We start from the raw sequence: 26,167 nt of genomic DNA on the forward strand, positions 1-26,167 counted from the left end.
AAAGAAGTCTGAATAGAAATACTGTTGTCCACAAAATCATATTTGTTACCTCGTGTGAAACACTCAAGAGAGACACTGATTATATATTCCAAAGTTGCCAAGCTTGGGTGCTCGGTGTGTTCCACAAATCCAGCACCCCAGCTATCAAAACTTGGACATCATTGACAACTTGTTGGCTGCCCTCTCTTCCCTGGATTAAATCTCCCCTCTTGTTGATTAGGTTTAAAAGTGTACAAAGATCAAACATGAAAGAACATCCTTCCTTAAGAAAATTTTACATACTCCACACTTTGCAACATCACCTCTGAAAGAACTTGATAGAAAGGAATTTTACAATTCCCATAACTTACAAAAGAAACTTAAATATGAGACTGTCAGACTCTTCGCTTCCAAAAAGGAGAACAAATAAAGGAACATTTTCCAGCTGGCTTGCAGCAATTAATTTTGGCCTTAATCTCATTTTAAACACTAAAAAACTAGCCCTCTGCACCCACATAAACCAGATCTCCTCAGCCAAGAGGAGCCTTTGCTGGACATTTGGCTTTAACAAGCAAAGCTATAAAATAAGACAGGACAAAGTCATAAAACGCTCAGAAGATATATTAGACAATATGGAGAACACACACATTTACATGGCAACCCTTGCTTGATACAAACAAAACACAACTCCTGCTCCAGAGCCCGTGACAAGCAGCCCAGTCACTTAGTCCAGCTGACTTTGGGAATGTCGTAATGCTCAGTCAGAGTATCCAAGTGCCTGTTGAAGTCCTGGGGGAGGAAAAGAGAAAGAAAACGTTTTAACATTTGGTGCTGACATCACCAAGTCGAACCACAAGACCCCCTGCCTGTGCTTCACAAGGTGAAATAGTTCCCCCAGCCCAACAATAATAAGCACGCTCCGAGGGACTCGGGGTGACTTCGCTCACCTCCACTCTCTGCTTGTGGGTTTTCGAGGCTTTTTTCAGGATCCGCTCCATTTGCTGCGGGAGACAGGGAGGGGCCGGTTACTCCGAGCACTCGGGGCCCCTCAGCGGCCGCACCCGAGGGGTGACGGGGGTGGTTTTTAAAGCCTTACCCGCTTCTCCTGCATCTTCTCGTAGGCCACCTGCGCCGGGGTCCGCTTGTCCAGCCCGCGCTTCTTCTCCTCCTCCTGCTTCTTGCTGCTCACGATGTGCTCCAGGATCTGGGCCTTTTCCTTCGCCTTCTTCTTCTTCCTGCGGACACAGTCCGGTCAGCGCCCGGCCCCGGGGGTGGGTGTCCGCCTGTTCCTCCGGTCCCCCCTCACCGCCCCCGGTTCCCCCCTGTCCCCCCGGGTCTCCCCCGGTCCCCCCTCACCGTTTGCCGGCCCCCAGGGCCCCCCCGCTGCCCTTCAGCTTCAGCGGCCCGCGCTGCACCGCCTCGTAATCCGCCATGGCGGAACGGCCGCGCCCGCGCCCTCTGCCGGCACCGCCGCAACGGCGCGGCCGGGACGAGGGGAACTGGCAGCGAGCCCCGTGCGCTCCCTCCGTGAGGGGAACGGGGAACGGGGAACGAGCCCCGTGCGCTCCCTCCGTGAGGGGAACGGGGAACGGGGAACGAGCCCCGTGCGCTCCCTCCGTGAGGGGAACGGGGAACGGGGAACGAGCCCCGTGCGCTCCCTCCGTGAGGGGAACGGGGAACGGGAAACTGGCAGCGAGCCCCGTGAGCTCCCTCCGTGAGGGGAACTGGGAATAAGCCCCTTCTGCCCCTCCGTGAGGGGAACGGGGAACGAGCCCCGTGAGCTCCCTCCGTGAGGGGAACCGGGAATAAGCCCCTTCTGCCCCTCCGTGAGGGGAACCGGGAACGGGGAACGAGCCCCGTGCGCTCCCTCCGTGAGGGGAACCGGGAACGACCCCTGTCCGCCCTCTCAGTGAGGGAAACCGGGATAGAATGAGCCTCGTCCGACCCTCCGTGAGGGGAACTGGGGCGGGACTGTCACAATATGTGGAATATGTCAAGTTTCTCTTAAAGTCAGGATGTTTTTTGGTGTACGCTCTTTATGTACTTTTAAGCCTGATCAGAAAGCGAGGAGACCTAATGAGTGCAACGGGCAGCAGGAGCATCCCTTAGTCAAGGACATCTGGGAACTAACAAGATTTAAGGATGTAGTAAATCAAGATGGTGATGGATGTCTATGAAAACATGGCTAACTTGGCAAAAGACTTAAGGTCTGTGTATCCTAGAGCTGAACTATCTTCGTTATAATATTAAAATCACGCTTATAGGTCAAAAAGACCCTGCCCAGGTGCAGACCATCCCTTGAGAATGTGGAGAAGTTCATTGGGGTTACGTAATTTGTACGGAAATTACTAAATAATCCTAATAATAGAGGGGCTGTACTTGGAAAGGGACTAACTCTGAACTTCTGTGTGTAAATAATTTATGGATACTACCTCCAGTACAAAGTACCATTAGCAGCACACAATGTGCACGAAGGGAAAACACCGGCACAGGCTGCCCGGGGCACTGGTGGAGTCACCATCCCTGGAAGTGTCCATAAAACTTGGCTGTGGCACTTGGGGACATGGACCCAACCTTGGCAGTGCTGGGTTGGTGGTTGGACTCTGATCTTAGAGGGCTTTTCCAACCTTAATTATTCTATGAAGAATGAGAAGGAAAGGAAGGAGTGGTTACCAAATCTCCAGCATTCGGTGTTAGTTCTCAAAGAAGGAAAATACTACTAACACTTTTCAGTTAATTTGCCGTATCTGAAGGCATGAAAAAGCAGGATACAAGAATACCTGCTGCTCAAAGGCACTAATGAGCAGCTATTAGTTGTTCTGCTAAATGCTGTAACCCGAGTCTTTGTGGTGCTCACAGGAGACAGGTGAGTGCTGCTGGATAAGAGCCTCAAGCAGCCAGACTAAAGATTTGATGAAATGCTCCTGTTATGATACTTTGCAGCCTGTGGAAGTTGGTTACCTGATCCTCTGCTGTACCTGAACCTCATTGTTGCAGCTTTTAATAACCGAATATCCAGACGACCTATAAAGGTGCCTTTGGGGAAAGAAGGATGGGAAAAAAGTCGCCATTCCCAGCTCGAAATGGGCAATAAGCAAACCATTTTCACTCAAGAGCAACTGGATGCATATCAGGTATAAACCAAACTAAATGGCTGTTTGAACACAACGCTGAATAATGGTAAAGGTGTTTTTTTTTTTTAACAATCTCTTTTAAAAATTAATAAGTAGAAGTACTGAATTACACCACAGATTTTAGTGATATAGTTTGATCTTTATCTCAAGAAGAACAGTTATGAAATACTTCTCATTTTATGCCAAAAAGAGAGCTTTGATGCTTAGTTACGTATTTTACAATATAACTTCATCTAAGTCACTGTACAGGAAAAGTTTGGGCCAATGCATGCTAAAAACTCATTACATGTTTTATCTTTTCTTGTTTCACAGGACTGCACATTTTTCACAAGGAAAGAAATCCTGAGGTGAGTATTCTGTGTGCATTCTGTGGGTAAAGGACATAGATTGCTATAAAGGCAGGCTACATATAGGGTTAGATATTTTAAATTTGCATAAATCTATTTTAAAATTGTTTTTAAAGTGATACCTTTGGGCAATCTTAGTATTTTCATTGTTTTGGTTTTTTTTTTTTAATGTACAAACTCTGTGTTATCTATCCTAAACTGAGACAGAATTCTGAATTTTGTATTTATGTACCAGTCCCTCTTTATTTATTAGAAATAAATGTAACAAGTTATATTTAGTGGATACTTTGCCAGCAACATCCACGTTTCACATTGTTTTATGACAGATGCTTCAAAATATACTGTTATCCTTTGGAATACTTGGCCTGATTTTCATAAATCCTTAATGATTGTGTCAAGTTTTCTTCATGTCTGCTTATAAATAATTACACTGCTGCTTCAAAGTGCATTTCCCCCCTTCATGTGCCTCACTGAACTCTCCATTTAATCTCTGGCCAAAGGTTCTGATAAAGACAAGACGAGGAGTGGGACTGAGAGTCTTCACTGAAAACCTGAACTTCTCCTCTTGTAAGAAATACTCACCCAGACAGTAACATACACAACATTGAAGCACTGTTTGCCCTCCCTGACCCTTGGGTGTGTGAACAGAAAGGGAATTGTTCCATTTCTCTGCTCTCAAGATGCCACCACACGTGTTTTTTTGGCAGTTTCTCTGAAGGGCAGAGCACAGGGGACAGTTTTGTACAGAACTTCAGACCCCTGACATCTGCGTGTGGATTTTAGACAGGATAAACCAGGAATGGTTCTGTAAAAACTGGAATCTGTATCTGCCTCCTTTCCCCACAGGAAACAGAGGCCAGAACCATAACTATGTCATGAATTAAGACATTTATTATTGATAAGGATCCCTTTTAAAATTCTCTCCTATTGTTTTGTTGGTAACAGCTGTGAACGGGATCCTTTCTCTAGCGCCAGAAGAAAGCAAAGACACGCTGAAAAAGTGGTCAATGCATTCCAATCCTGATGCACATTTTCTGTCTCTTGAACCTGAGTTCTGTGGAAGAACAGGAAGATACTTTGGATGGGTAAAATCCTGTTAGGGTGGATCCCAGATCTCTCTCCCTGCCCACGACTTCAGGTTTTATTCTGACGTTTAAACCGAATTTTTCACGCTCCGGTTTCAGCCCGTTGTTTTTTGGCCACACCAAGCAAACAGATCCCTTCTGCCTTGCCACCAGCACTTGTGTGTTTGGAAACAAATCAGGGGGACCTTCAGGTTGAAGGTCTTGTGCCTTGTTATCATGAACACACATCCCAGTGACTCCACGTGCCTGAACACCTCTGTAGAATAAACCTGACACTGTTAAATGTGGGTTTGGATACAGGTGTGAAGGAGTTTGGCTGCATGAGCTGTGTAAGCATTTTCACCTCATTGTTCTAGAATGAAACTTAGTATTTTTCACCAGTTACACCGTGTTGCTCTCAATACTGGTTCTTCCACCACCAACATAATGATTCTGTGATATATTATAGATATACTTGTTATATATCTATAATATAGATATATATTATCTATATATTAGATATATATTAGATACATATTAGACTCCATGATCCCTGTGGGTCCCTTCCAGCTCAGAATATTCTGTGATATATAATATATATATAACATATATGTTACTTAGTGACCGATCTCCACCTGGTAATGGAGGAAAAGAGTGCAAAGTGAGGTGGAAGAGGCAAACACCTTGTTCTCAGAGGTCTAAAGGACTCATTCACCAAACAAGCCTTTCTTTCTGCCTCAGGCTGTTTTACAGGTACCGAGATCTGGCCCCTCAGCTCGTTCCCCTCGACTACACAGACAAACCAGCTGTGACACTGCCCTACGAGCTCATTGCCAGCATGCCAGAGCTCAAGGTACGAGCCAGGCACACGACTCGAGTGACACACTGCAGCTTAATCTGCCCTATTTTAATAATTCATCCAGGACTAATTGCTGGGAGCCTGACATACAAATAAATTTGGGTTACTGACGGCAGAAGTCTTTCTGGAAGCTTCCAGTGATTCCCAGAAAACACCCTGAAACCGCACAGAGTTTAAAGCGGCCGCGGCTGCGGCTGCCTCTGACACGAACAGAATGGCAGAAAGGGGGAGAGTTTGCCAAAAAGAGGTTTCAACAAAAACAATCTCGCTCCAACTGCCTCATCTGCACTGAAATCAATGCTGGTAAGGATGACCTCCCCTTGCTCCTCTGTTTCCCAGGACAACCCGTTCCGGCAGCGGATCGCAGAGGTGTTCTCGGAGCACGGGGACGGCAACATGACTTTGGATAATTTTCTGGACATGTTTTCAGTGCTAAGTGAAATGGCTCCCAGAGACTTGAAAGCTTATTATGCTTTTAAAATTTATGGTGAGTGAGACATGCATAAAAAGTTGGGGAAATCCTGCAGCTTTCATGCAGGGATGCAAAATCTTCATTATAATGATTTCTAGTTAGCATTTCTTTTAATTCCATCTCAGTGTTTGTTCTCTCTCTACTAAAAACTTTTGGTTTTCTTTATCCTTTTGTCTCTTATTTACTTGGGATCAGGATTTACTACAAAATTTACAGCCTGAAATTATCTGCGGTTTTCAAGAGCTGATAAACATTTAAGAAATATTTCTGTCTGAAGAGCTGCTTGGAAAAGTGCAGCACAAGGGATTTGGCTGCCCATAAATCTGTAGGGTGGATTTGGGAGGGAGAGGCGGGGAATAACAGTGCAGGCTTTTTTCTCCAAGGACAAATTTAAAGATTTAATTTTTTTTAAGGGACTATTTTCAGTTATTTTCTTTATGATCAGCTAAAGACAAACCATATACCAAAGAAACAAAATCTTGCTGGAATGATTTAATTATGGCTACACTATGTTTAGCCACTAAACTATTTACAGTTGTTACTCTTATATATGATAAGGAGAAATGATTAGGCTTTTATTTTGTAACTGATTCTTTTACAAGCACACAGAGGTAACTTCCTTTCTGATCTGAGTTCTGCTGATATAAATCCATCACATCCTGGGAACCAAACCCTCCTCTTGGGTCTTGGCAGCCAACCACGTAAAATGCTGAAATTCTGTCACTTCAAATTAATTTTTGTCTCCTTTGTCAGATTTTAACAACGATGATTACATATGCAAATCAGACCTAGAGAAAACTGTTAACAAATTAACCCGAAATGAGCTGACCCCAGAAGAAGTCAGCCTTGTTTGTGAGAAGGTGATTTATGAGGCTGATGTGGACAATGATGGCAAACTGTCCTTGGAAGACTTTCAGCACATGATCATACGAGCCCCAGATTTCCTCAGGTAATATTTGCTTTTCATTTCTGACACAAAATTGCTCTTAGTTTCTCTGTCAAAAGCCTCTGAAGTGTCTATTTTATGTTTCCTCAGCCTTCATAGATAACCACTCTTCCCTGGCAGGTTCTAGTAGAGCTGCAAAGACTGGGAAAAGAGATGCTTGAAAAAAAGCCTGGAGGCTACTTGAATTGCTTTTGAACCTCCAGATGTACTTTTTATACAACAAAAAGTCCTTGTAACTTAAAAAGTTAATATTAGCACTCAGGCTGCACTGGTAGGTCCATGAGATTTGCTCACTCAGTGCCTGACATGGTGTTAATGTGGTTCTGATGCACATCTTACACAAAGCAGCACTCAAATCTTGCATTTATTTAATGTACCCAGTCCTTGCAAGTGCTTCATGAAATAAAGTTTCCAATTATAGTACAGCCCTAGAATTAATTGAGTTAATCCTTTGCATAGTGACACATAAGTGATCGTGGCTTCCTCTTGTTAACAGCACATTTCACATCAGGATCTGAATCCAGTGAAACAGATGGATGGAAGCACTTCTGGAACCTTAAAAAACTATCACTTCACCCAAGATTACCAACCATAAGAGCACAAAATGAGAGGGGCAAAGAGGACAACTTGTGGTAACTGAACCAGTCAGAAAACTGTTCTTGTTTACCTCTCTTAAAGGATCAATTAATTAAGTTCTGCATCAAGATTTCCCTGGAATTTAACAAAATGTCTATTCCCCCCTCAGCTAGAGCAAACCTGGCCTGGACAGTGAGATGGGAAGTATTCTTTTAAAGTTCAGATACCACCAGGTAGTAAAGGAGCTTGTATAGCTTCGAAAAATTCCCAAGAAAATGCCTTAACCAGGAAAAAACCCACTTGAGAATAGTTTCCAAAACACTGTGATTAATCAAAACTGTGTAAGCAACTCCTCTGATCATTTAGAGTCTTAATAAATGCTCCAATTAATCAATTTGCAGAAGTATTCTCCAGAGTGCAGGATTTATAATGAGAAAGTCAGCATACTTTGAGGACAAGAAACCCTTCCCCAAATTCTGTCCCTCTTCTCTAATTTCAGAAATCCCCTGTTTTCCACACCAGACTCCATATGCACAAATGACAAAGAGAACTGACAAACTAAGTTTGCAAAATTCTCTTTTCACAAGAAGTTTATTTATGCAGTGCTCAGGGTCCTGTACAACAGAGTAAAAACAGACATCCTGTAATAAACAACAGTTTTAATACAAACATGAAAATCAACGAGAAGTGTTTAAGAAAGCAGTTGTAACGTGGGAAGGGGTGGCAGCCAAAAGTGGTCATTCTAAAAACACAATTTACAGTTCTTTTTACAGATTTTTGGGATGCATTAAGGTCCCTTCAAAAGGAAGTCGTAAGTCCCAACTCACGCTCCAGGCAGAGCACACTTTTCCTGCAGAAAGGCTGGAAAGCTGCTCTTTCCAGCTGCTAAACTTTATCAACCACAGAAACTCCAGGGCTCAGTGGGAGATGGGCCAGGGAACGAGGCAGCCTGGAACACTCAGACTGCAGCTCCCATTCACATTCCACTCAGCAGATCTTTAGTTTAAACTAGAACTGAAGACACAAGTCATCATTCTTCCCTCAGCCCTATAACTAGGAGCCCATCCTCACACAGCTGTTTGTTCCTTCCTCCCCTGGCACAAACAAGTCCAAGAAAACACAAAATCAGGGCAGTTTTGAGCCAGAGACACCCCCACAACAACCCCTCAGCAATTGTCAGGGGGATGATCAGCATCCCACATGAAAGGAGAGACCAAAGAATTTTCAGCAGCAGTAAAGAGACTTACAATAATCCATAGGATTTATAAATCTGAGGCTGGAATTCTGACGCTGGCATAAGGCTCTGATGTCAGGGAACATGAGCTGTGCCCATTTAACACAACATGGGTGTTAAATCAGTGTTAGAACAGCAGTTCCACCAGTTACTGACCCACTGACAGCTCTGCACCCAAAAGGGTGAGGACCATCCCAAATATTGCAACCAGCCTGGAAAATAAGGGCAACCACAGAATTCCATGATACTCATTAAAGTAAGGGACTTTGAGAACGTGCTCAAAAATGGGCTTGTTTCTCTACAAACCAATTGTTAATCCATTACCTGACATTTTAATGGTATTCAGACACTGAGAATGTGTAGTGTGCACAGTTGATTTTGCAGATCTACCTAAATTCCTCAGTTTTACAGATTTTGTACCCAATTTCAGATTTTTTCCTCCTTAGTTAAAGAAAGCTTAGATACATTACTGAATGTATTTCCCCAGTACCTCTCTGATAACTGTGTTTTCCATAACACTCATACTTAATAAACACAGTAAGTGAATGATGTGATGGAAACATCAACTAGATATTGTACTTCTCCAAGATTTGATGCCTGTATTTAGTGACACAGAGCCAAGCACAGGTGCAGTGCAGTGTCTTTAACCTTTTCCTCTCTTACATTTGCATTTTAGGTTTCATATTGCTTACACAGACTTAATGCCTGGGTAGAGCGTGCATACCCAGAAGGATTGTGATGGCTGTAGTCACAGTAACTGCATGAAACTTCCTGAGATCAGGCAATAATGTACTTGTTCATTGAGTAAAACCAACCATTTCAAAGGAAATCACACTCTGATCAGGTACATAAACATGTGCAACAACCAGCATAAGTTCAAACAGAAGGTATTCACAAAGAGTTCTGAATGCAAAAGAGTAACTTGAGATTTAGAAAATGAGTGAAAAAAAATCACAATTCCATCCTTCAAGTTTTGCCCACTTGTAAATGAACATGGTTTGCTTTCCCCAGCTCGAGATGAGTTATTGATATTGTCCACAGGCAGACCTGTGGTGTCAAGTTAGATAAACCACTTATTTTTCCAGTCACCTTGAAAAATAAGTCTGGCTCAACATCTGGCTGTATAAAGCAGAATATGGATGTGAGACAATCCACAGTTACTGCTGAGCCAGAAGCAAATCATGACACTGATCAGCTTTGTGGAGGAAAACAGCACTCAGACCATGCCTTATCACCTCCCCAGTTCTGCCTCAATCATTTCTTGAAGCACAAACTCTCTCTTTAAAACCATCCTTATCTCAAGACAGAGATGCTGCTCGTCCAAGCTACAGCTCTGGGTTAACTACACTCTGAACCACAGTGGAAGCCTCTTCAGTGAGGCTTCAGTGATTTTATCCTACAAATACATCTGTGTGAAAATCCACTACGGTGCACAATCACCAAGTCCTGCTGCTAAAAAGCCACAAGTAAACAAAAAAACCAAACCCTCATAAGGTTCTGGTTAGAGGAAAGCTTTAATCATGACAGAGCTTGTTGTAATCTGCTATTAAAAAAAGGTTGGTAGAATCTAAAATGCATTTTTATAAACCAGTAACGTACACAGTGAAATATCCTTTTTCCATTTCAGAGGAACAGGCAGCATTCCTGTTGAACCCAGTAGCAGGCTGCAGATTTATAATGTTAATTATGAACAGATCTGTAATTATGATAGATCTTTAACTACAGTAACACTTACCAGTGCTACTCTGAAGCCAGAGGTTACCACCACAAACTTGGAAGAAAACAAAACCGGTGAGTAAATTCAACAACTTTAAAATCAACTTCAATTCTACCCTTAAGTGCAGTTGTCAATGTAAACGAAGCATGTTACAGCCCCAGTGAGCTGCAGGACACAGCTGGGAGTTTGCTGGGGTCAAACACACCATCACTGCCCAGCAGGCTCAGCAGCAGATGCTCTCACTGGCTCCTTTAGGCAGGAGAATTGAGATCAGAGCTGCAGCCCCGCCCTGGCAGGGGCTGAACGTGGCTCCTGCATTTCACACACGGCCACGTCACGGCTGGGTTGGTGGGAATGAGTTCCCAGCCTGTTCCTGGGAGGACTGGTGTCCTTTGCAGTGACAGGGGTTGTTGCTACCTGACATCTGCACTGGGACACCCAGCAAGGCAAGGTCAGTCAGAGAGAGTCTGTGTTGGAAAGGGGGTGTGCAGCATTTATTTGCATATGTGAGCAAGTGGGCATGGGAACATGCCACGGGGAGCAGTGTGGCACTTCCTGGTCACTACTTCAAACTAGTTACTACTTCATGACAGATCTGGGGTCATTCCCAGCTGGAGAGTGGAAAAGTTGCCCATTGCAAGGTGACAAATTTGGTGTAAGTGTCCCTGCCTGACCCTGACCTGGTTCTCCAAGAACAGGTGACAGATCACCTGCCCAGGACTCGCTGCAGCCATCAGCTCCTGTCAAACACATCTAAACATCTGGAGTACTTAATTAATCAATCAAGTCTAATGTGGATAAATTCCTGATGGTAAGGATCTGTTATATTTACAGCACACTTTGGCTTTTTAAAAAAATAGAGATTCCTTTGAGGAGGATTTTTTCTAAATGTCAATTGTACTTGTGGATTGTCAAGAGTAACACAACTGAGTAAGTGACAGGCAAAGGAGCTTCTCTGCAGTAGCAAAGAGGTGGAGCTGCAGAAAGCTCCCTCCTACCTCCTCAGAAAGCCCCAGCCTGCACTGCTCCCCCGGGGGCATTTCTGGGATGGTCTGATGCCACTGTTCTTGTGCAGCTCCAGACTGGATATGCACATGTACCATGTACACACACCTGCACTTTATTCACATGGGCATTTCTGGGTCTTGTTTTGATCATAACTTCATCCTTCTCCCCTGGATGCATGAGAGTTATGGACACAAAGGTTGAAGTCTGTCAGCAAAGGTGCTGCATCCCCGGGCCACGTGAGATCTGTCCCCCTCTGCCACACAGCACACGCGCCCAGCGGCCAGCTGACAAAAATAAACTTGTTTTGTCTCCAAAATTGAAGAGTCAAACAATTACCAAAATAAACCATTTCTTATTCAGATGGTCACAGAGTTTGTTGTGACCAGACAAGGTTTGTTGGGAGCACTAAGTCCACAGACAGAGGAAACCTCACTCAGCACAGGCACAGTCCAGCTCAGGTTAAGGCCGTGTCCCTCACAGAAGAACACATCGGAAAAAGCTGCTTTTCTTTTGCTGGTCTGGTGTGATTTTGACTCCCTGGTTGCTGCCTTGTGGGCTATTGCCTTCCTGAAGAGGCAAAGAATATTCAGTTACTCATTTACACTTCACAGCTTCTCCCATTCCTATTTCATCTGGTCATTCTCTTGAGCCAAGCCTGACGTACCCAAAAACCTTCCCTAAAACCAACAGGAGGCTTCACTCAATTCTCAGTCTTAAACCAGGCACGACAAAAATTTCTAGAGCTGCATCTGCAGCTTTTGGCTTTAATAGCTCACACTGCATCCATGTTTCTTCTTTATATTAACACAAAGACAGTTGAGATTAAAAGATAATAAATTAAAGGGCATGTCTGGCTCTTGCTGAAACACTTATGAATGGTCAGCAAGACCCAAAATATCCCAGGTCAATCAATTTATGTCTGAACACATGAGGAGGAAAGCTCAGTAAAAGCAGAAGGAACCCCCATCAGCTTCATTTCATATTTCATAAAGAACAAACCAACTTGTATTTATTTGTTGTAAAAAGGTAACCCAGTCATTGCTCAGGATGCTTTTGCAAAGATTATCAAAAAATATTAGTTCTACACCTATTCTGAAACAGTTTAAATCTTCTACCCTGCCTCCTCTATCTTTATGATTTATATGATTTTCAGACTGCAAGAGTGAGAAGTATCATTAAACTGCTCTACCCCCCACGTGACTTTTAATAAAACAAATAAATCATTTTATTTAGAAAACCTCAGCTAATTCCTGAAATGCAGAGACAGTTGTTTACAAGCCAAGGTCAGAGCACAGCTTGACAGAACTAAAACCACATTCCTAGAACATTTCAGTGATCCCTTATGAAAGAGACCATGATACAATTTTTATACACTGTGAAAAGTTCTTGCAATGTGGCTTTTGGTTGGTTGTTGTTTTTTTTTGTTTTCCTATTTAAATCCACCATGGACAAAATAAGTTACTCACCAACTTCTTGTCCATTTTTGCTTTGATATCTCTTGCAAGAGTGAAAAACGCCTGTGACAAGTCAAACAGTTCAGTGTTACAGGGGAAATAAAATGTACCCTAACAAATAAATTAAATAACAAATATATTCCAACTCTAATATACTTTATTGTTTAGCAATAAGCTGAGTTTCTACATACACCAAACTCCTCAAGAACATCAAATTTTCAGGTTTTCTCCCCCTGCTCCAGGTTTTAATGCTACTTCTCTATATCCACAACCTACTTTTTGAGCCCAAAAGCCCCACCCAGGGTTTGTGCAGTGGGAAAATGACCTTTATCAATCCTGTTCTTGAGTACAAAGACATGAGCTGAGTTTTCCCTTGTGCTGCCCTGATGCCCTTTGCTGTAACACCCCTGTGGTGTCCTAAGCACCAAGTTCCATCTACATAAATTAGCATAATTTTAGTTAAACAACACCTTAATGGAAGGCAGGGAAATGTGTTTAACAACCCACCCCCTGTACCCAACAATGGACAGGTGCCTGTCCTCGCTGTCTGTCTGCACCAATAAGACAATAAATATCAGAGGAAGGGGTCTGTACTTACATTCTCTATGTTTATATTTGCTTTTGCACTGGTCTCCATGAATTTAATCCCAAAGCTGGCAGCAAGCTGAACAAAAGCAGATTTCACATGAGTTGAACAATTGCAGGAGCAGCTCCAAACACACCCCCGGGCACGGGCTCTGCCCCTCCTGCCACGAGTCACAGGAGTTGGAGATTTACTCACACACAACTTGCAACAATTAGGGACTAAATCTCACTGCTGCTGGCCTGTTCTCACCAGCTTGGCTCTGCTCTTTTACAGCCTGCACATGTTTTAATCTGCTCTTTCCTCTTTTATTTTTCTTCTTGCATTGACACCTTGTAACACCTGCAGTGCAGATGCACTTTCCCTGCCTTGACTAACACCAGAAAATACCATCCCATCTACCTGGTCTCTGTGGCTTTCAGCCAAAAAGAAACATTTTCTCAATGTCAAGCCCTAACATCCTTTTTCTTAGAAAAATCCAGCTCGTTGCCTCGCACCTGACAGATAATCAACAAGAATCCTTAACACAGGCTCAGCTTTTCATCCCGGGGGGGAAATGTATTGCCACGACAGCTTGGAGAACATTTAATCATTCCACTCAGGTGGTGCCACGCTGACAATAATCAAAGCAGTTTTTAGACTTTGAAAAGCCTTAGCTGAGATCCATCAAAGCCACAGAGCACTCACCTTCTCCCCTTGCTCTCTGGAAACTTGTCTTTTGTCGTTTGCGTCACATTTGTTGCCCAGGATCATTTTTTCAACGTCTGGAGACGCGTGCTGGGACAGAGAGCAGACACCGGGCTTGGCTTTTGTACATCAACACTGGCAGGCACAGGAGGCACCACTCAAGTACCCAACGTGGAGATGCTGGTGCTGAGCACCTCCTGCAGATTTCCAGGCTCCCCCAACCCCTCATCCCAGCACCACGGCAGCTCTTGGATCGCTTGTCGTGGCAGGAAACCATCACATTGGGTGCCCTCAAGAGTACAGTGGTAACACAACAAATCACACAACAGGCCCCCACAACAAATCACTGTCAGCCAAGTCAGTGTGTTACCAACTTCCATCCCACGGATGGAACAACAAATGTTACTGATTTCCATCCTATTTATTTTCCAAGTACCCTCCAGCACAAGAAGGATAACACTTCTGAAGCAATTAAGCTTCAATCACTTTTAGAGGAGGGAACAGCACCTTTAAGAGTCAGCAAGTAGAGAAATTACCTCTTCAATATTCCTGACCCAGTTCCGGATATTTTCAAAAGACTTTTCATTGGTGATGTCGTACACTAACATGATGCCCTGAAGGTCAGAAGGAGAAAGATTGTTTCAGCAAGAGTTAAAGGCTCATCTGTAGCAGAGACAAGCAACTTAACAAGAACTATTTTTAACACAGTTCACAGTGAGATAAGGGGTGCAGGATGTGTATTTATAGAGTGGAACTTGGGGAAAGGTCCCTCTACAAAGTCCCATGTCAGCCCAGCATGGGCAGGAGCAGGAGCACAGCTGAGGGTTCAGCCTGGCACAGAAGGTCAGTTGTGCCTGTCCCACCTCAGCCCCAGCTGCCCTGACCCTCCCAGGTGGGTTTATCCCAGCCCGGATCCCAGGACTGCTCCTACCATGGCTCCCCTGTAGTAGGCGGTGGTGATGGTCCGGAATCGCTCCTGCCCGGCCGTGTCCCTGGAACAGACAGGACACGGGGCTCACACACCACCCCCAGCACCGACCCGAGATAACACCACCGAAGAGTCAAAGAATTTAACTCGAACCAGTCTTTAGGCTCACTAGGACCGAGTTTTAGCTTCTAAGATACCATAAACTCCTGAACAGCACAACTGGAATAAAAGCACCACACCGCCGTCCCCACGCACAGCCCCGGTGACCGGACACCCCCCGCGGCACAGGAGCCTCACCAGATCTGCAGTTTGATTCTCTTGCCATCGAGCTCTATCGTCCTAATTTTAAAGTCAATACCTGAAAAGGAGAAGCAACGAAATCACTCACAGCTCCTGCCGGGAGACCAAACCAGCGCTCTGTCCTTCGATTTCGCTGTTCTAGTTTCACGTCCTCAGAGCTCCCCCCGTGCTGGATCCCGGGGGGCCGGTCGGGGCCGGGCCGGGGACTGCGGGGCCGGGGCTGTGAGGCCGGGTCAGGGGCTGCGGGACCGGGTCGGGGCTGCGGGACTAGGAGAACAGTGGGGGGCTGCGGGGTTGGGGCTGCAGGACCAGGCGGAGGTTCCAGGGCCGGGCGGAGGTTCCAGGACCAGGCGGAACAGCCCCTCACAGACCCCTCCCGGAGTCCCCCCGGGCTCAGCGAACCCGCCCCTCCCGGGCTTGGAGCCGCGGCGGCCGCAGCCAACCCCCGCCGCCGGCGCCCCGCGGGCCCGTGAGTGCCTGTGCGCGGGCTCACCGATGGTGGAGATGAAGGTGGCGTTGAAGGCGTCCTCGGAGAAGCGGAAGAGCGCGCAGGTCTTGCCCACGCCCGAGTCCCCGATCAGCAGCAGCTTGAACAGGTAGTCGTAGGTCTTCGCCATGTTCGCGGGCTCGGGCCCCGCCCCCGCCCCGCCCCCCTGGCGCCCATTGGCCGAGTCAGGCGGGGAGCGCGCGGAGCCGGCGCGCCATTGGCGGGTGGCCCCCTACCGCGTGTAAGCGGCGATGCCATTGGCGCGTGCCCTCCTCCCGGATGTAAGCGGCGCTGCGATTGGCTCCCCGCGGGCGCGCCTAGTCACTTCCTGCGGGCGGTGGCAGTGACGCCATCCTGCCACTGCCCAGCGTGACGTCACGCGGAGAGGAGCGCCACAAAAACCCACCAGGAAACCTCGGCTCTGAGAGAAATTTTTAATATGGAAGGGCAGGGCCGGGTGGTGCCGCCACTGCCCGGGTACAGCTTCTACCAGGTTATACAAAAGGAGTCATGAACCGTGCGGGGCAGCCACGGGCGGGGCACGCAGGGGCTCCACAGGGGCTCCCTGGGGAGGTCTGGGGGAAAAAGGTCCCCGAGTGACACCCAGAGCCTCCGGCGTGGCTGTGCTGGTCATAACTTAATTGGCTTTCCCAGGATACAGAGAGAAAGGAGGAGAGAGGAGCGCTGCAGGGATGGGGCAGTTCCTTGGCCACGGGCAGGTCCCTGCCTCTCATATACAGTTCAGTTCGTTTAGCGTCTGGTCCAGTGTCTGGTGCAGGCCCAGGTTCTCCTCTTTGGCTTGGGCAAGTTTTTCTAATAGGAAAGAAGGAAAACACAACTTAAGCCACGTTATTTTACAGCTTTTTCCTTTTAATAAAACCTGTGGTAACTTACCTTCGTGTTTAACACACCTCTACAGCTGGAGCATCTTTTGGCAACTGCTCTCATTTAGGGAGGGTTTTGGCCATGTCTCTTGTGAAGTGACAGACTTGTGTTCTGACTTAATGTGTGATGTACAGGACACATCCTGCTGGGTTTTCCTTGCACCGAGAGGTTTTTAACCAGGCAGATGGAACAGAAGGACACACCAAAAGCACCCAAAGCTTTTTGCTGCCACCTGTGTCCTGGGAACACTAAAACTGAGGTGTTTGCCAGTGCCAGGTCCTGCCCTGGCTGTGTCTGCCCTTCCCTGTGTGAGGAGCTGAACATGTTTTTGGTGGTGTCACCAGCACAGTTTAGGTAAGTCCCAAGGAAGGAAACCCCAAAGGCTGACAGGTAGAGGTATCGTGTTTTATTGAGCTCAGTGCCCACAGAGGTGGAAGGGTCACTTGTGGAAGTGGCACAGGAGTGACAGGGATGACAGGCAAGAAAAGCTTGAGAAATGCAGCGAGAGGGAGCCCCCCCTGTGCCCCCACACGGGGGCAGGTCACAAAGAGGTCATGTCATTGAGGGCATGGTCAAGCTCCTCACTGATGGCTTTGTACTTCAGCTTCTGAGCGTAGAGCTCATCTGTCCGTCAGCAGGGCCAGCAGAAAATGCAGGGAAGAGAGGAGGCCACAGGAGGAGGAGACAGGCAGAAGGCAACAGCAGCCAAAGCAGTTGGGGAGGAAAACAAGAGAAGAAAACAGAGGCGTGGTTGAGTATCAGAAGGGAAGCAAAACACCCACACAGCTGCCCGGTCAGGAGCTTCACCTACGTTTCCTTTTTGCAATCCCACAATTATTTTTTCAGTAAGCAGATTAAGTAGGGTTGGGATCTCGAGCCCTTGAGTCCCTGAGTTGCCCAAAAGCAGGTTGTTTTACCAACTTTTTTGCAGGAAAACCTCTTTCAGAACTTCCCAGTAGACACATCACACCCATCTACCAATACACCTGAGGAGTGCTGCTGCCCTTTGCCAATAAAACCCACCACTCACTCCTAAAATTTGTTTTCTGATTTGGAACCAACCACTTTTAAAGAAATTTGAGCCATTCCATACCTTCCAGGTCATCAATAGACTTTTCCAGTTTGGCAACGGTTCTCTCTGCAAATTCAGCACGAGTTTCAGCCTAAAATAAGTTGAAACAGAGTCACTGGATGCTCTTAAAAGAAATGATGCCAAAATACAGTTTTTGGGGATGGCCAAACTCACTTCTTTCAGCTTGTCAGAGAGAATCTTGATTTCTTCTTCGTATTTATCTTCTTTTTCCGAGTACTGTGAAAACAATAAACATTCTTTAAGGGAAGTTGTAGCAACAATAATAAATGTTTATGAAACTGTGACCTATTTATAACCACTTTTCCTTTTACAACAGCTGCAAACACCATTTCCGTGGTTTTCTCCTCCTCCCCAGGCTTTTCAGGCTGGTGTGGGCAGAACTGATGGAGCAGGAGCCACAGCCAGGCAGCTAAAACCTCTCACTTGCTTTGTATTTCTGGCTTATTTCTGTGAATTTTATTTACAAGTTTTGGCTTTGCCTGTACCCCTTAGTTCACTGCAAGAACCAACCTTTTCAGATTGAGCTTCCAAAGACTTCAGGTTGTTCGTGACGTTCTTTAACTCCTCTTCAAGGTCACTACATTTACTATGGGGGGATAATAAAAGTATGAATTACTGGTGTGATTTAATTTTCAAAGAATCTAAAACATACAAGGCAGGAGGTAATGAAGTCTGAAAGGAGAAAAGTGGGTATATAAGGTACAAACAAGCTTTTCTACAGGTACTGATTACATGGCTGCCTACCAGGAGTAGATTTTTCTAATGAAATATAGTGTTGACCTTCAGTGTATTCTAAACAGTTACTCACACTTCAGACACCTCTGCACGCTCCTCAGCTCGTTCCAGTTCACCCTCCAAAATAACCAGTTTACGGGCAACCTGTAAAGACACAACAGCTCTGTCAGGCCAGTCTGGAGTTCACAGAATCCCAAAATGTTTTGGGTTGGGAAGGGCTTTAAAGATCATCTCATTCTACCCCCTTGCCACGGGCAGGGACAGCTTCCTTACAGATTTTTCTCAAAGCACTACACTCCTGCTTCCTTTGGAATGAGGAAATTAGAATCAATCCCACCCCCCCAGACATAACAGACCTCCCAATTAGTTAAGATTTTGCAGTGCTTTTAGCATCAGGATGCTGCAAAGTCACTGTTAAAACTCCTCCTTGTTGGGAATGTTCCAAGGTTAGAGCATCAACAAGTGCACAAAGAGGAACTAAAGTGGGGAGTGAAGTTGTTTTTTCAGAGCCCTCCTGAACGTTTCACCATTTCCTTCTCCCTTTTACCTCCTCGTATTTGCGATCGGCTTCCTCGGCAATGTGCTTGGCCTCCTTCAGCTGCATTTCCTGAATCTCCATTTTCTCTTCATCTTTCATTGCTCTGTTCTCAATCACCTTCATTCCCCTGCAGAAGTCAAAGCGTGTTTAATGTAGAAGCGTTTTAGCACTTCTGTCTCAAAGGTCCTGAAGTGGAATTTGATATTTGTAACCCAGAAATGGCCCATTACCATCCCTGGCCCATTACCATCCCTGTTCTTCAAGGCTAAAGGAATTACTCACTCAAGCTTATAAAGAAGTTCTGAGTCTCTGATCTGCAGATACTAAATTATACAGGAATATTTCATTCATATACATTAAATTTTTTACCCCAAGAAAGTCCCAAAGGGCCATACCTCTCGCTCTCATCTGCTGCTTTCTCAGCCTCCTCCAGTTTCTGCAGGGCTGTGGCCAGTCGTTCCTGGGCACGATCCAACTCCTCTTCCACGAGCTGGATGCGTCTGTTCAGAGCTGCCACCTCCCCTTCGGCCTGTGAAACAACCACCCAGACCCGGGGTTACACAGGCCACTGGAAAACCTTCCCAACTAAGCAATTCCCCTAAAACTGCAATGGCATCTCCCCGGAGCTCCAGGGGCCCTTCTGCCTCTGCTTTTTGTTTGCTTAAACTGTGGCATCTCAGGAATGTCAAGGTATGGAGTGTGTGCTTGTCCTTTCTTTTTTTTTTTCAGTGGTACTTATCATTCCTGCCACACAACAAAGGACAGGACTGCCAGAGGATCGAAGGATTTTTGGATCACTTTACCGGGCTGAATCTATCCACAGTTAAACAACGAACTGTTCTCATAATGGCTTAGTTCCAAAACCTTCACTGTTGGTTTCTCTGCCCTTGGTTCCATCCTGGACCACAGTCACAACCCACTGCTGAGGTCTGAGCCAGTTCCTTTTCCATCCTGGCTCCTGAGCCTGCAAACACTGAAGAATCTTCACGGTCAGCTGGGCCTGACAGTTGGCCTCAACATGGCAGAGTCAGGCTTTTTTGGGGCAAAATTAGATATGTTCTTAAAATAAGTTCACTTTGCTTCCTGTGCTGCTTAAGGAACTAGGCAGAAAGCATTTCTTGATAAGGTTTGTATATTATTGAATAAACTGCTCAGTAATTGGAGTGCTATTAATGTATAAAAAATAGACTAATAAATGGAGAGACTGCCAGGAGAAAGGCCTGATACAGACAACATGGACAAACTGGTGTCCATAAATATGTGTTTATTAAGATATGGCTCCTTTAATTGCTTGTTTTTGAAGAAAAATAAAGCCCTGCTTTCATAACTGCCAGGTTTGTGCACTTTATTGTCCCCAAATGTGAGCAGGATTGCCATCTCTAAAATTAACTTTTTTTTAAAAAAAAAGACTTTTATGGGCTACAGACTCTGGAAGGGTGATTGTTTTATTCTTTATGGTAAAACACTTTAAAAAAAAAAAAAAGTGTTTTGCTGCAGCTTTGCAAATTTGGTCACTGACCACTCCTAAGCTGGAGGAAGTGGTTTCCATTCACAGCTGAGCCATCTTGGAAAGGAGTTCAGTGGCTGATCCAAATGGAAGCTGACCCAGGATTCCTCTAGTCATAAATTATCCAACATTTCATTTGTTTTTTACCCAGTGCTGTGTTTAACTTCCTCGATTTACACACAAGGCATCGATCATGTACAAAACTGGCATATGTTCTGTGGCAGCAACTCCTTCCTCTAAACAGGGCACTTTTAAGTCATATTTTAATTCAGCAAGATTCCAAAGCTCTGGAGCCGGGGCCACTGGGAAGCTGGGGTGAGCCTGGCTCCACCTCTCCCAGCAGCAGCCCGCAGTCCTTATACGGTAAAACTAACTCGCTGACATGTGATAAAATAGCAGGAAGATGCCGGGAAGGCTGATTACACACAAATCTAAGTGAAACCAGCTGTCCAGCCCTGGGAGAGCCGCACGCTAGTGGAGAGTTCGCGTTTCTCTGTGAGAAAACCAGGAGGGAAAGTTATTTTGCAGCAGTTCGGACATTCCCCAGCTGTGCCGGAGCCAGCGGTGCGGCGCCGAGAGGCGGGAACTCCCCGCTCCGTGTCATGCAGCGCTTTTCCCTAATTAAACAGCCATTTCCTCCTAAACTCGCAAGCGCTCCCCGGTGCCCACGGGAGCTCGAACCCGTGGCCGATGGGTGTCCCTTTTCCGCAGGGATCGGCCCCAAAGCGCGAGAAGCAGCGGGCGCCGGGGCCGCGCCCGGTTCCCCCCGGGACGGGACCGGACGGGACGGGGCGGGCGCGGCGCTGCGGCAGCGCCGGCGGCTCCCGCGGGCCGAGCGTGCGGAGCGGGAGCAGCCCGGGGATGGAGGCAGCCGAGCCGTCCTCCCGCAGCGAGGAAGAGCCGGGCGCGCCCCAGCGAGAGAGAGCCAGAGACAGGAAGGAAGGAGCAGCCCGGGAAGAGAGCGACCGAGAGAAGGCGAGCAGGCAGCCCCGGGCGGTCTCACTTTCTCCCGCAGGTCCCGTTCCAGGTCCAGCTCCCGCTGGAGGACCTGGGCGCGATCCTCCGCCTCATCCGCCTGTTGCTGCAGGCACTGGATCTTCCTCTTGACGGCTTCCAGGGAGCTCGGCGCGGCCATGGGCGCGGCGCGGACGGCGGGCTGGGCGCGGAGGTGCTGCACGTGGCGGCCCCGCGCCTTTCAATGGCCCGGTGACGTCACGCGGCTGGAGGTGGAGGTAGAGCTGGTGACGTAGCACCGGGGAGTCGGCGCAGGCAGGGCCGGGACGGTCCCGCCCGTCCCCCGCCATCCCCATCCCCATCCCTGTTCCCATCCCCATCCGTGTCCCTATTCCCATCGCCATCCCCATCCCCGTGCCGGGGGGGGTGCAGCCCCCGGCGGCCGCGCTCCCCGGCCCCACCTCCCGGTCCCAAAAAGGGGGGGTTCGGGGCTGGTGACGCCGCTGCCGGGCCCTGCCCGCCGTTCGTTGCTGCCAAAGGCGGCCGAGGTGTGGCGGGGAGCCGGGGCTGCTCTTTAACCCTGGGGATGGAGGCAAAGGGCATCTTTACGCCACAGCTGGAGCCCTGCCGCTGTCCCGGCTTCCCGCAAAGATCACGATTTTGTTTACTTGATTAAAGGAGATTTCAGTTTTTCTAAAGAATTCCCACCCACAGCACTCCTTCCCCCCGGTTCAGTGCCATCCGTTCTCTGGGTGTCCATCGAGCCCCGAGTGGCACCGTGTCCCGGGGGCAGCTGCGTGTGCCGTGGGCTCGGTGCAGAACAGCTCTGGCTCCCTCTGGCAGAGGGGAGAGGAGAGAAAATCCCTGCACCACAACCCTGCCTTTCTATCCTCAGCCTAGTGCTGCAGTATAGAAATTCTCAGCCGTTCCTATAACAGTGCAGTACCTACAAAATACACAGAGCAGAGTTACAGGGAAGTGGGTACATACATCAGTGGCCTTCTTCTCAGCCTGCTCCAGTTTCTCCTGGGCATCTTTGAGAGCCTCTGAGTACTTGTCCAGCTCATCTTCAGTTCCTTTCAACTTCTTTTGCAGAGCAACCAGCTCATCCTCTACCTTTCAAGAGAGAAAACCCCCAAAGTGAGCATCCTGATGTAGTATCAGATACAGTTTAATATGATAAAACCTCTCTTTACTATTAGTTTAACTTCATTTTAACATACAAAGAGTCACAAAAGACCAGATCAAAGTTCTGCTGGGGACAACAGTCTGAGAATGACTGGTAGCAGTTGCTGGGGAAAGATCACTAAAAACATCTCACCCTTGAAGAACGTTCTCTGCCACTGCACACATGGGATCTGGTTTAATATATAACTGGGTATAAGCCCCTTTTCACCCCATTTTTATTTTGGACACTCTGCAACAATCAGTTTTACAGCATTATTATAAATGTTTTTAAATTAGGCCTTTGTGTTTGTTCCCAGACTTGGTGATTTATCAGGAAACTGTTCAATTCCTGTACAGCTGGAAAAAATGAGTGGTGGTTCCCTAATCACCTTTGTGGGAGGCTCAGGACACTTCAACCCAAATGGAAGTGGGAGGGAACAGGGCTGGCCCTGCTGTAGAAGGGACCTGGTGACCTCAGGAGGTCCCTTCAACCCGGATTATTCTCTAACTGTGGCCCAGCAAGATATGCTCCATCCTACCATGAGGCTCAGACTCCTCCATACCATATAAATCCATATTATTCACTAGAATGGTGCTATTTATAACCTGCTGGGAGACTGTTTAATGACAAACTGCCTCATGCTCCCTGAAGAATTCACGTTATCAGAGGCTGGCTGCTGATAAGGGTGGGCCTGCAAACCCATCTGCTCCATCCTTTCATTTGCAACTCAAAACAGCTCAGTCTGCTGAGAAGCTGATTTATCTGTTTAGCTCCACCTTCACACAAATTTAGTCTATCAAAATAGTTTGTGTTTTGGTGCACTTCCTTCATTTTAGTTTCAATGATGAAGACGTTTTTGGTAGTGTGCTATTCTGGAACGTTGTTACGTTGCAATAGTTTTCCTCAGAGTAACCAGAGAGTGTGAGAGAACTGAAACCTTGCTTGGGTGCTCCAACAGAGGGACAGTGAGCAGCAGGATGAAGGTGATGCTGGCTTTGTGTATGAATATTAAAATCACTACTGGAGTACTGTGCCCACATTAAAAAAAAAAAAAAGCTGAAAATTTTGAGACAACTCAGAAAAGAGGAGTAAGATCAAAGATTTATTTTTCTAAAGAAAAAGAAATATTAGGCCAAATGAATGCTAATAACATATTAGAGCAGTCTGGAAGATGTAGTAGAAGCAGCCACATTTAGAGAATGTAAAAGGGAAAGGTGGTAATTTTACAAGGAGTGCTGTAAAAACTTGAGTGTAGTCAACTTACATTTCAAGATTGTTCTGAAAATACCAAAGCTCAAATAGGAGGCAGACACCCAGAATAAAGACATTGAAAAGCAAAAGAACTGAAAATGTTATCGTTAAAATTCAGCTAAAAGCAGAGCATCCAAATTAAGATATTTTTGATTATTCTTGACAAAAAATGATAGAACATATCTACTGTTGAGTCTTAGTTGGCACCTCTGAGGGGCACTCTGTGCACCAAAGACTTGAAGTGAACTTTATTAATTTGCTTCAAGGAGAGGCTTAATTAATGTTTAGACACAGCTGACTCTATTAGCAGTAGTCCTACAGGTGTCAAGGTTTGCAGCTTTGATTTTGAGTAAGTAAAGGCCTTTTCCATGGAATCAAAAGCACGAGAAAATTAAGGCAATTATGTAAGATTTAAGAAAACTTAGACAAAGTACTGCTAATAAATCTGAGGATGATGTTAATTTTGCAAAGACTGAGATGGCTGACAAGTTACTGCCTAGACCTGGCTGTATAAGTGTAACAAAAAGGCAAAAAAACTTCAAAAGAAGATTAACAGAAAACCTGACTTCAAATTATTTTGCTTTCTGAATCAGAAAATTGCAGCACAGTATTTTGTGACACTTATTTTCACAGCACACACACAGCCAGTGATTTTATTTCCACTTACCTGCTTGCATTTGTCCTCAGCTGCCTTTTTATCCGTCTCAGCCTGCTCTGCTCTGTCAATGGCATTCTCCTTGTCCAACTTCAGCATCTGCATCTTCTTCTTGATAGCTTCCATTTTTGCTCAAGGCTGGGTTGGATCTGTCTCGCAACTGAAAGAATCTGATGAGTGAAATTTTAGATTTTTAACAGCTTGGGCAGAGAAAGAAGTTGTACCCCGGCAAGCCACAGGGAAAATGAGCTCAAGTGGTTGCACAGGTCTTTAAACCCAGAGACCCCTGGACAAATCCCAGATCTACTGGCCCCTTCTCTGATCTTCCATCCACAGCCTTTCTAAGGAATGAGCTGGAACAGGCTCACTAGAGGAATCTTCACCACTCCACCATCTCCTTATTTGGGTCCTGTTTTCTTAAAGAGAAAACTGTTTCCATTTTTAAGCTTCTGACAGAAGCAAAAGTGTTGACATATGAACACATGCTTGAAAGAAAGCTGATTAGCACCCATTTGTGTGTGCAGAGCAATTAACCAGCCCAGCAGAGCTGGGGGGATGGCCTGGCTTCTTGGAATAATGGCATGAGGCTAATGGAGGAAAGGGAAGGATCCTTTTAGATTACTCCAAAATAAAGCCATGCATAAAATAAATCAACCAATCAGTCAATCATGTGCTTAAGAGGTAGCCAAATATATGTTATAAAAAGATGCAGGATAGAGACAGCAGGTTTTTTGCTGTAAAAATAAGCCTTGGTGTTAAGGAACTAGCTATAATCTGTGATAGTATAACACATAACAGAGCTCAGATTTAGATACCAAGTTCAGGCTCAAGGCATTCTCTGAGTTTGAGTGCTTGTCCTTGAAATTTCCCTCACTAAACACTTGGGGAACTGAACAGTACCTGAAGTTGCAGTCTGATGATCACCGTAAATTATTTCTTCTGCTGTTTGAAGGAGTCACCTTCTCTCTGTCAGGCAAGAGCAGGCTCTGGGAAGAACATCAGGAGTAGTTCCACTGCCAGAGGACACCAAGCAGAGCATCCAACAGCCCCAGGACAAGCCCCGTTTTCCTTTTGCAGCTCTATTAAACACATCCCCCTAACCCCATGCCCTCTCCCATCCCTTCGCATGCTCTCGCTGAGCCTCACAGCCCAACACCTGCCTTGTCCTGACTGTAGCAGGGCTGAATTACTGCACCTTCCAGGGTGGCCTAACAACACTCACTGACTTTGCTACCCAGGGACCTGCATGGAGTCATGGAATATCCTGAGATGGGTTCCACAAGGATCATCAAGTCCAATTCCTGGCCCTGCCCAGGACACCCCAACAATCCCACTCTGTCCCTGAGAATGTTGTTTAAATGCTCCTTGAGCTCTGGCAGCCTTGGGGTTGTGCCCACTGCCCTGGGGAGCCTGTTCAGTGCTCCACCGCCCTCTGGGGGAAGAACCATTTCCTGAGATCCAGCCTTCACATTCCCCCAGTTCTTTGCCCAATCCAGGTCCTGTTGACCACCCAGTCACTCACAGCCCGAATTCCCCTGTACCCTCACAACCACTCAGTCCTTCCCTCAGAAGTGCTCACAGCATCCCCAGCCATGAGGGCACCAGG

The 26,167-nt window shown here is 46.4% G+C and overlaps 4 protein-coding genes across 14 annotated transcripts; 1 reads left to right on the forward strand and 3 right to left on the reverse strand.

Annotated features, from left to right (window-relative positions):
• Positions 1-582: 582 nt before the first annotated feature.
• On the reverse strand, positions 583-1,497 carry FAM32A (family with sequence similarity 32 member A). The gene is made up of 4 exons (XM_051810550.1): positions 1,336-1,497; positions 1,076-1,214; positions 927-980; positions 583-768 (listed from the first exon to the last, which is right to left on the reverse strand). Exons 1-4 carry the CDS (start codon positions 1,410-1,412, stop codon positions 700-702), a joined length of 339 nt encoding a protein of 112 aa, XP_051666510.1. The 5' UTR covers positions 1,413-1,497; the 3' UTR covers positions 583-699.
• CIB3 (calcium and integrin binding family member 3) lies at positions 842-7,914 on the forward strand. 7 transcript variants are annotated; one of them, XM_051810547.1, is made up of 7 exons: positions 842-859; positions 2,923-3,113; positions 3,426-3,460; positions 5,266-5,377; positions 5,723-5,870; positions 6,609-6,804; positions 7,298-7,908. In XM_051810547.1, exons 2-7 carry the CDS (start codon positions 3,063-3,065, stop codon positions 7,317-7,319), a joined length of 564 nt encoding a protein of 187 aa, XP_051666507.1. In that variant the 5' UTR covers positions 842-859; positions 2,923-3,062; the 3' UTR covers positions 7,320-7,908. The 7 variants fall into 7 exon arrangements, with proteins under 7 accessions (XP_051666507.1, XP_051666504.1, XP_051666505.1 ...); XM_051810545.1 differs by lacking the exon at positions 842-859 and adding an exon at positions 1,609-2,845; XM_051810546.1 differs by lacking the exon at positions 842-859 and adding an exon at positions 1,609-2,845 and having other exon boundaries at positions 2,977-3,113.
• A 2,194-nt stretch (positions 7,915-10,108) lies between these two features.
• RAB8A (RAB8A, member RAS oncogene family) lies at positions 10,109-15,926 on the reverse strand. The gene is made up of 8 exons (XM_051810542.1): positions 15,782-15,926; positions 15,286-15,346; positions 14,992-15,052; positions 14,597-14,674; positions 14,061-14,150; positions 13,389-13,454; positions 12,803-12,853; positions 10,109-11,903 (listed from the first exon to the last, which is right to left on the reverse strand). Exons 1-8 carry the CDS (start codon positions 15,903-15,905, stop codon positions 11,811-11,813), a joined length of 624 nt encoding a protein of 207 aa, XP_051666502.1. The 5' UTR covers positions 15,906-15,926; the 3' UTR covers positions 10,109-11,810.
• A 269-nt stretch (positions 15,927-16,195) lies between these two features.
• TPM4 (tropomyosin 4) lies at positions 16,196-25,645 on the reverse strand. Of its 5 annotated transcripts, XM_051810539.1 has the most exons (10): positions 25,462-25,645; positions 24,574-24,731; positions 22,478-22,603; positions 19,422-19,555; positions 19,036-19,153; positions 18,562-18,632; positions 18,264-18,339; positions 17,907-17,969; positions 17,754-17,823; positions 16,196-16,588 (listed from the first exon to the last, which is right to left on the reverse strand). In XM_051810539.1, exons 2-10 carry the CDS (start codon positions 24,685-24,687, stop codon positions 16,506-16,508), a joined length of 855 nt encoding a protein of 284 aa, XP_051666499.1. In that variant the 5' UTR covers positions 24,688-24,731; positions 25,462-25,645; the 3' UTR covers positions 16,196-16,505. The 5 variants fall into 5 exon arrangements, with proteins under 5 accessions (XP_051666499.1, XP_051666497.1, XP_051666501.1 ...); XM_051810537.1 differs by lacking the exon at positions 25,462-25,645 and having other exon boundaries at positions 24,574-24,895; XM_051810538.1 differs by lacking the exons at positions 16,196-16,588; positions 25,462-25,645 and adding an exon at positions 16,600-17,284 and having other exon boundaries at positions 24,574-24,904.
• Positions 25,646-26,167: the final 522 nt, after the last annotated feature.

Source organism: Manacus candei, unplaced genomic scaffold (genome assembly GCF_025592945.1).
Source record: "Manacus candei isolate 608988 ecotype Guabito, Panama unplaced genomic scaffold, ASM2559294v1 h1tg000078l, whole genome shotgun sequence".
Classification (NCBI taxonomy): domain Eukaryota; kingdom Metazoa; phylum Chordata; class Aves; order Passeriformes; family Pipridae; genus Manacus; species Manacus candei.

Excerpts from the sequence above, each read along its gene's own strand:
- RAB8A (XM_051810542.1), bottom strand. The coding sequence starts at position 15,905 with ATGGCGAAGACCTACGACTACCTGTTCAAGCTGCTGCTGATCGGGGAC. Across the intron at positions 15,347-15,781 it reads CACCTTCATCTCCACCATCG|GTATTGACTTTAAAATTAGG; the intron begins GTGAGCCCGCGC and ends TCTCCTTTTCAG. Across the intron at positions 11,904-12,802 it reads CAAAAATGGACAAGAAGTTG|GAAGGCAATAGCCCACAAGG; the intron begins GTGAGTAACTTA and ends TTGCCTCTTCAG.
- CIB3 (XM_051810543.1), top strand. The coding sequence starts at position 5,135 with ATGTTACTTAGTGACCGATCTCCACCTGGTAATGGAGGAAAAGAGTGC. Across the intron at positions 5,378-5,722 it reads CCAGCATGCCAGAGCTCAAG|GACAACCCGTTCCGGCAGCG; the intron begins GTACGAGCCAGG and ends TCTGTTTCCCAG. Across the intron at positions 5,871-6,608 it reads TTATGCTTTTAAAATTTATG|ATTTTAACAACGATGATTAC; the intron begins GTGAGTGAGACA and ends CTCCTTTGTCAG.
- TPM4 (XM_051810539.1), bottom strand. The coding sequence starts at position 24,687 with ATGGAAGCTATCAAGAAGAAGATGCAGATGCTGAAGTTGGACAAGGAG. Across the intron at positions 19,556-22,477 it reads CTGAGAAGAAGGCCACTGAT|GCCGAAGGGGAGGTGGCAGC; the intron begins GTATGTACCCAC and ends GTTGTTTCACAG. Across the intron at positions 17,970-18,263 it reads TGGAAGCTCAATCTGAAAAG|TACTCGGAAAAAGAAGATAA; the intron begins GTTGGTTCTTGC and ends TTGTTTTCACAG.
- FAM32A (XM_051810550.1), bottom strand. The coding sequence starts at position 1,412 with ATGGCGGATTACGAGGCGGTGCAGCGCGGGCCGCTGAAGCTGAAGGGC. Across the intron at positions 1,215-1,335 it reads GCCCTGGGGGCCGGCAAACG|GAAGAAGAAGAAGGCGAAGG; the intron begins GTGAGGGGGGAC and ends CTGTGTCCGCAG. Across the intron at positions 981-1,075 it reads AGAAGATGCAGGAGAAGCGG|CAAATGGAGCGGATCCTGAA; the intron begins GTAAGGCTTTAA and ends TGTCTCCCGCAG.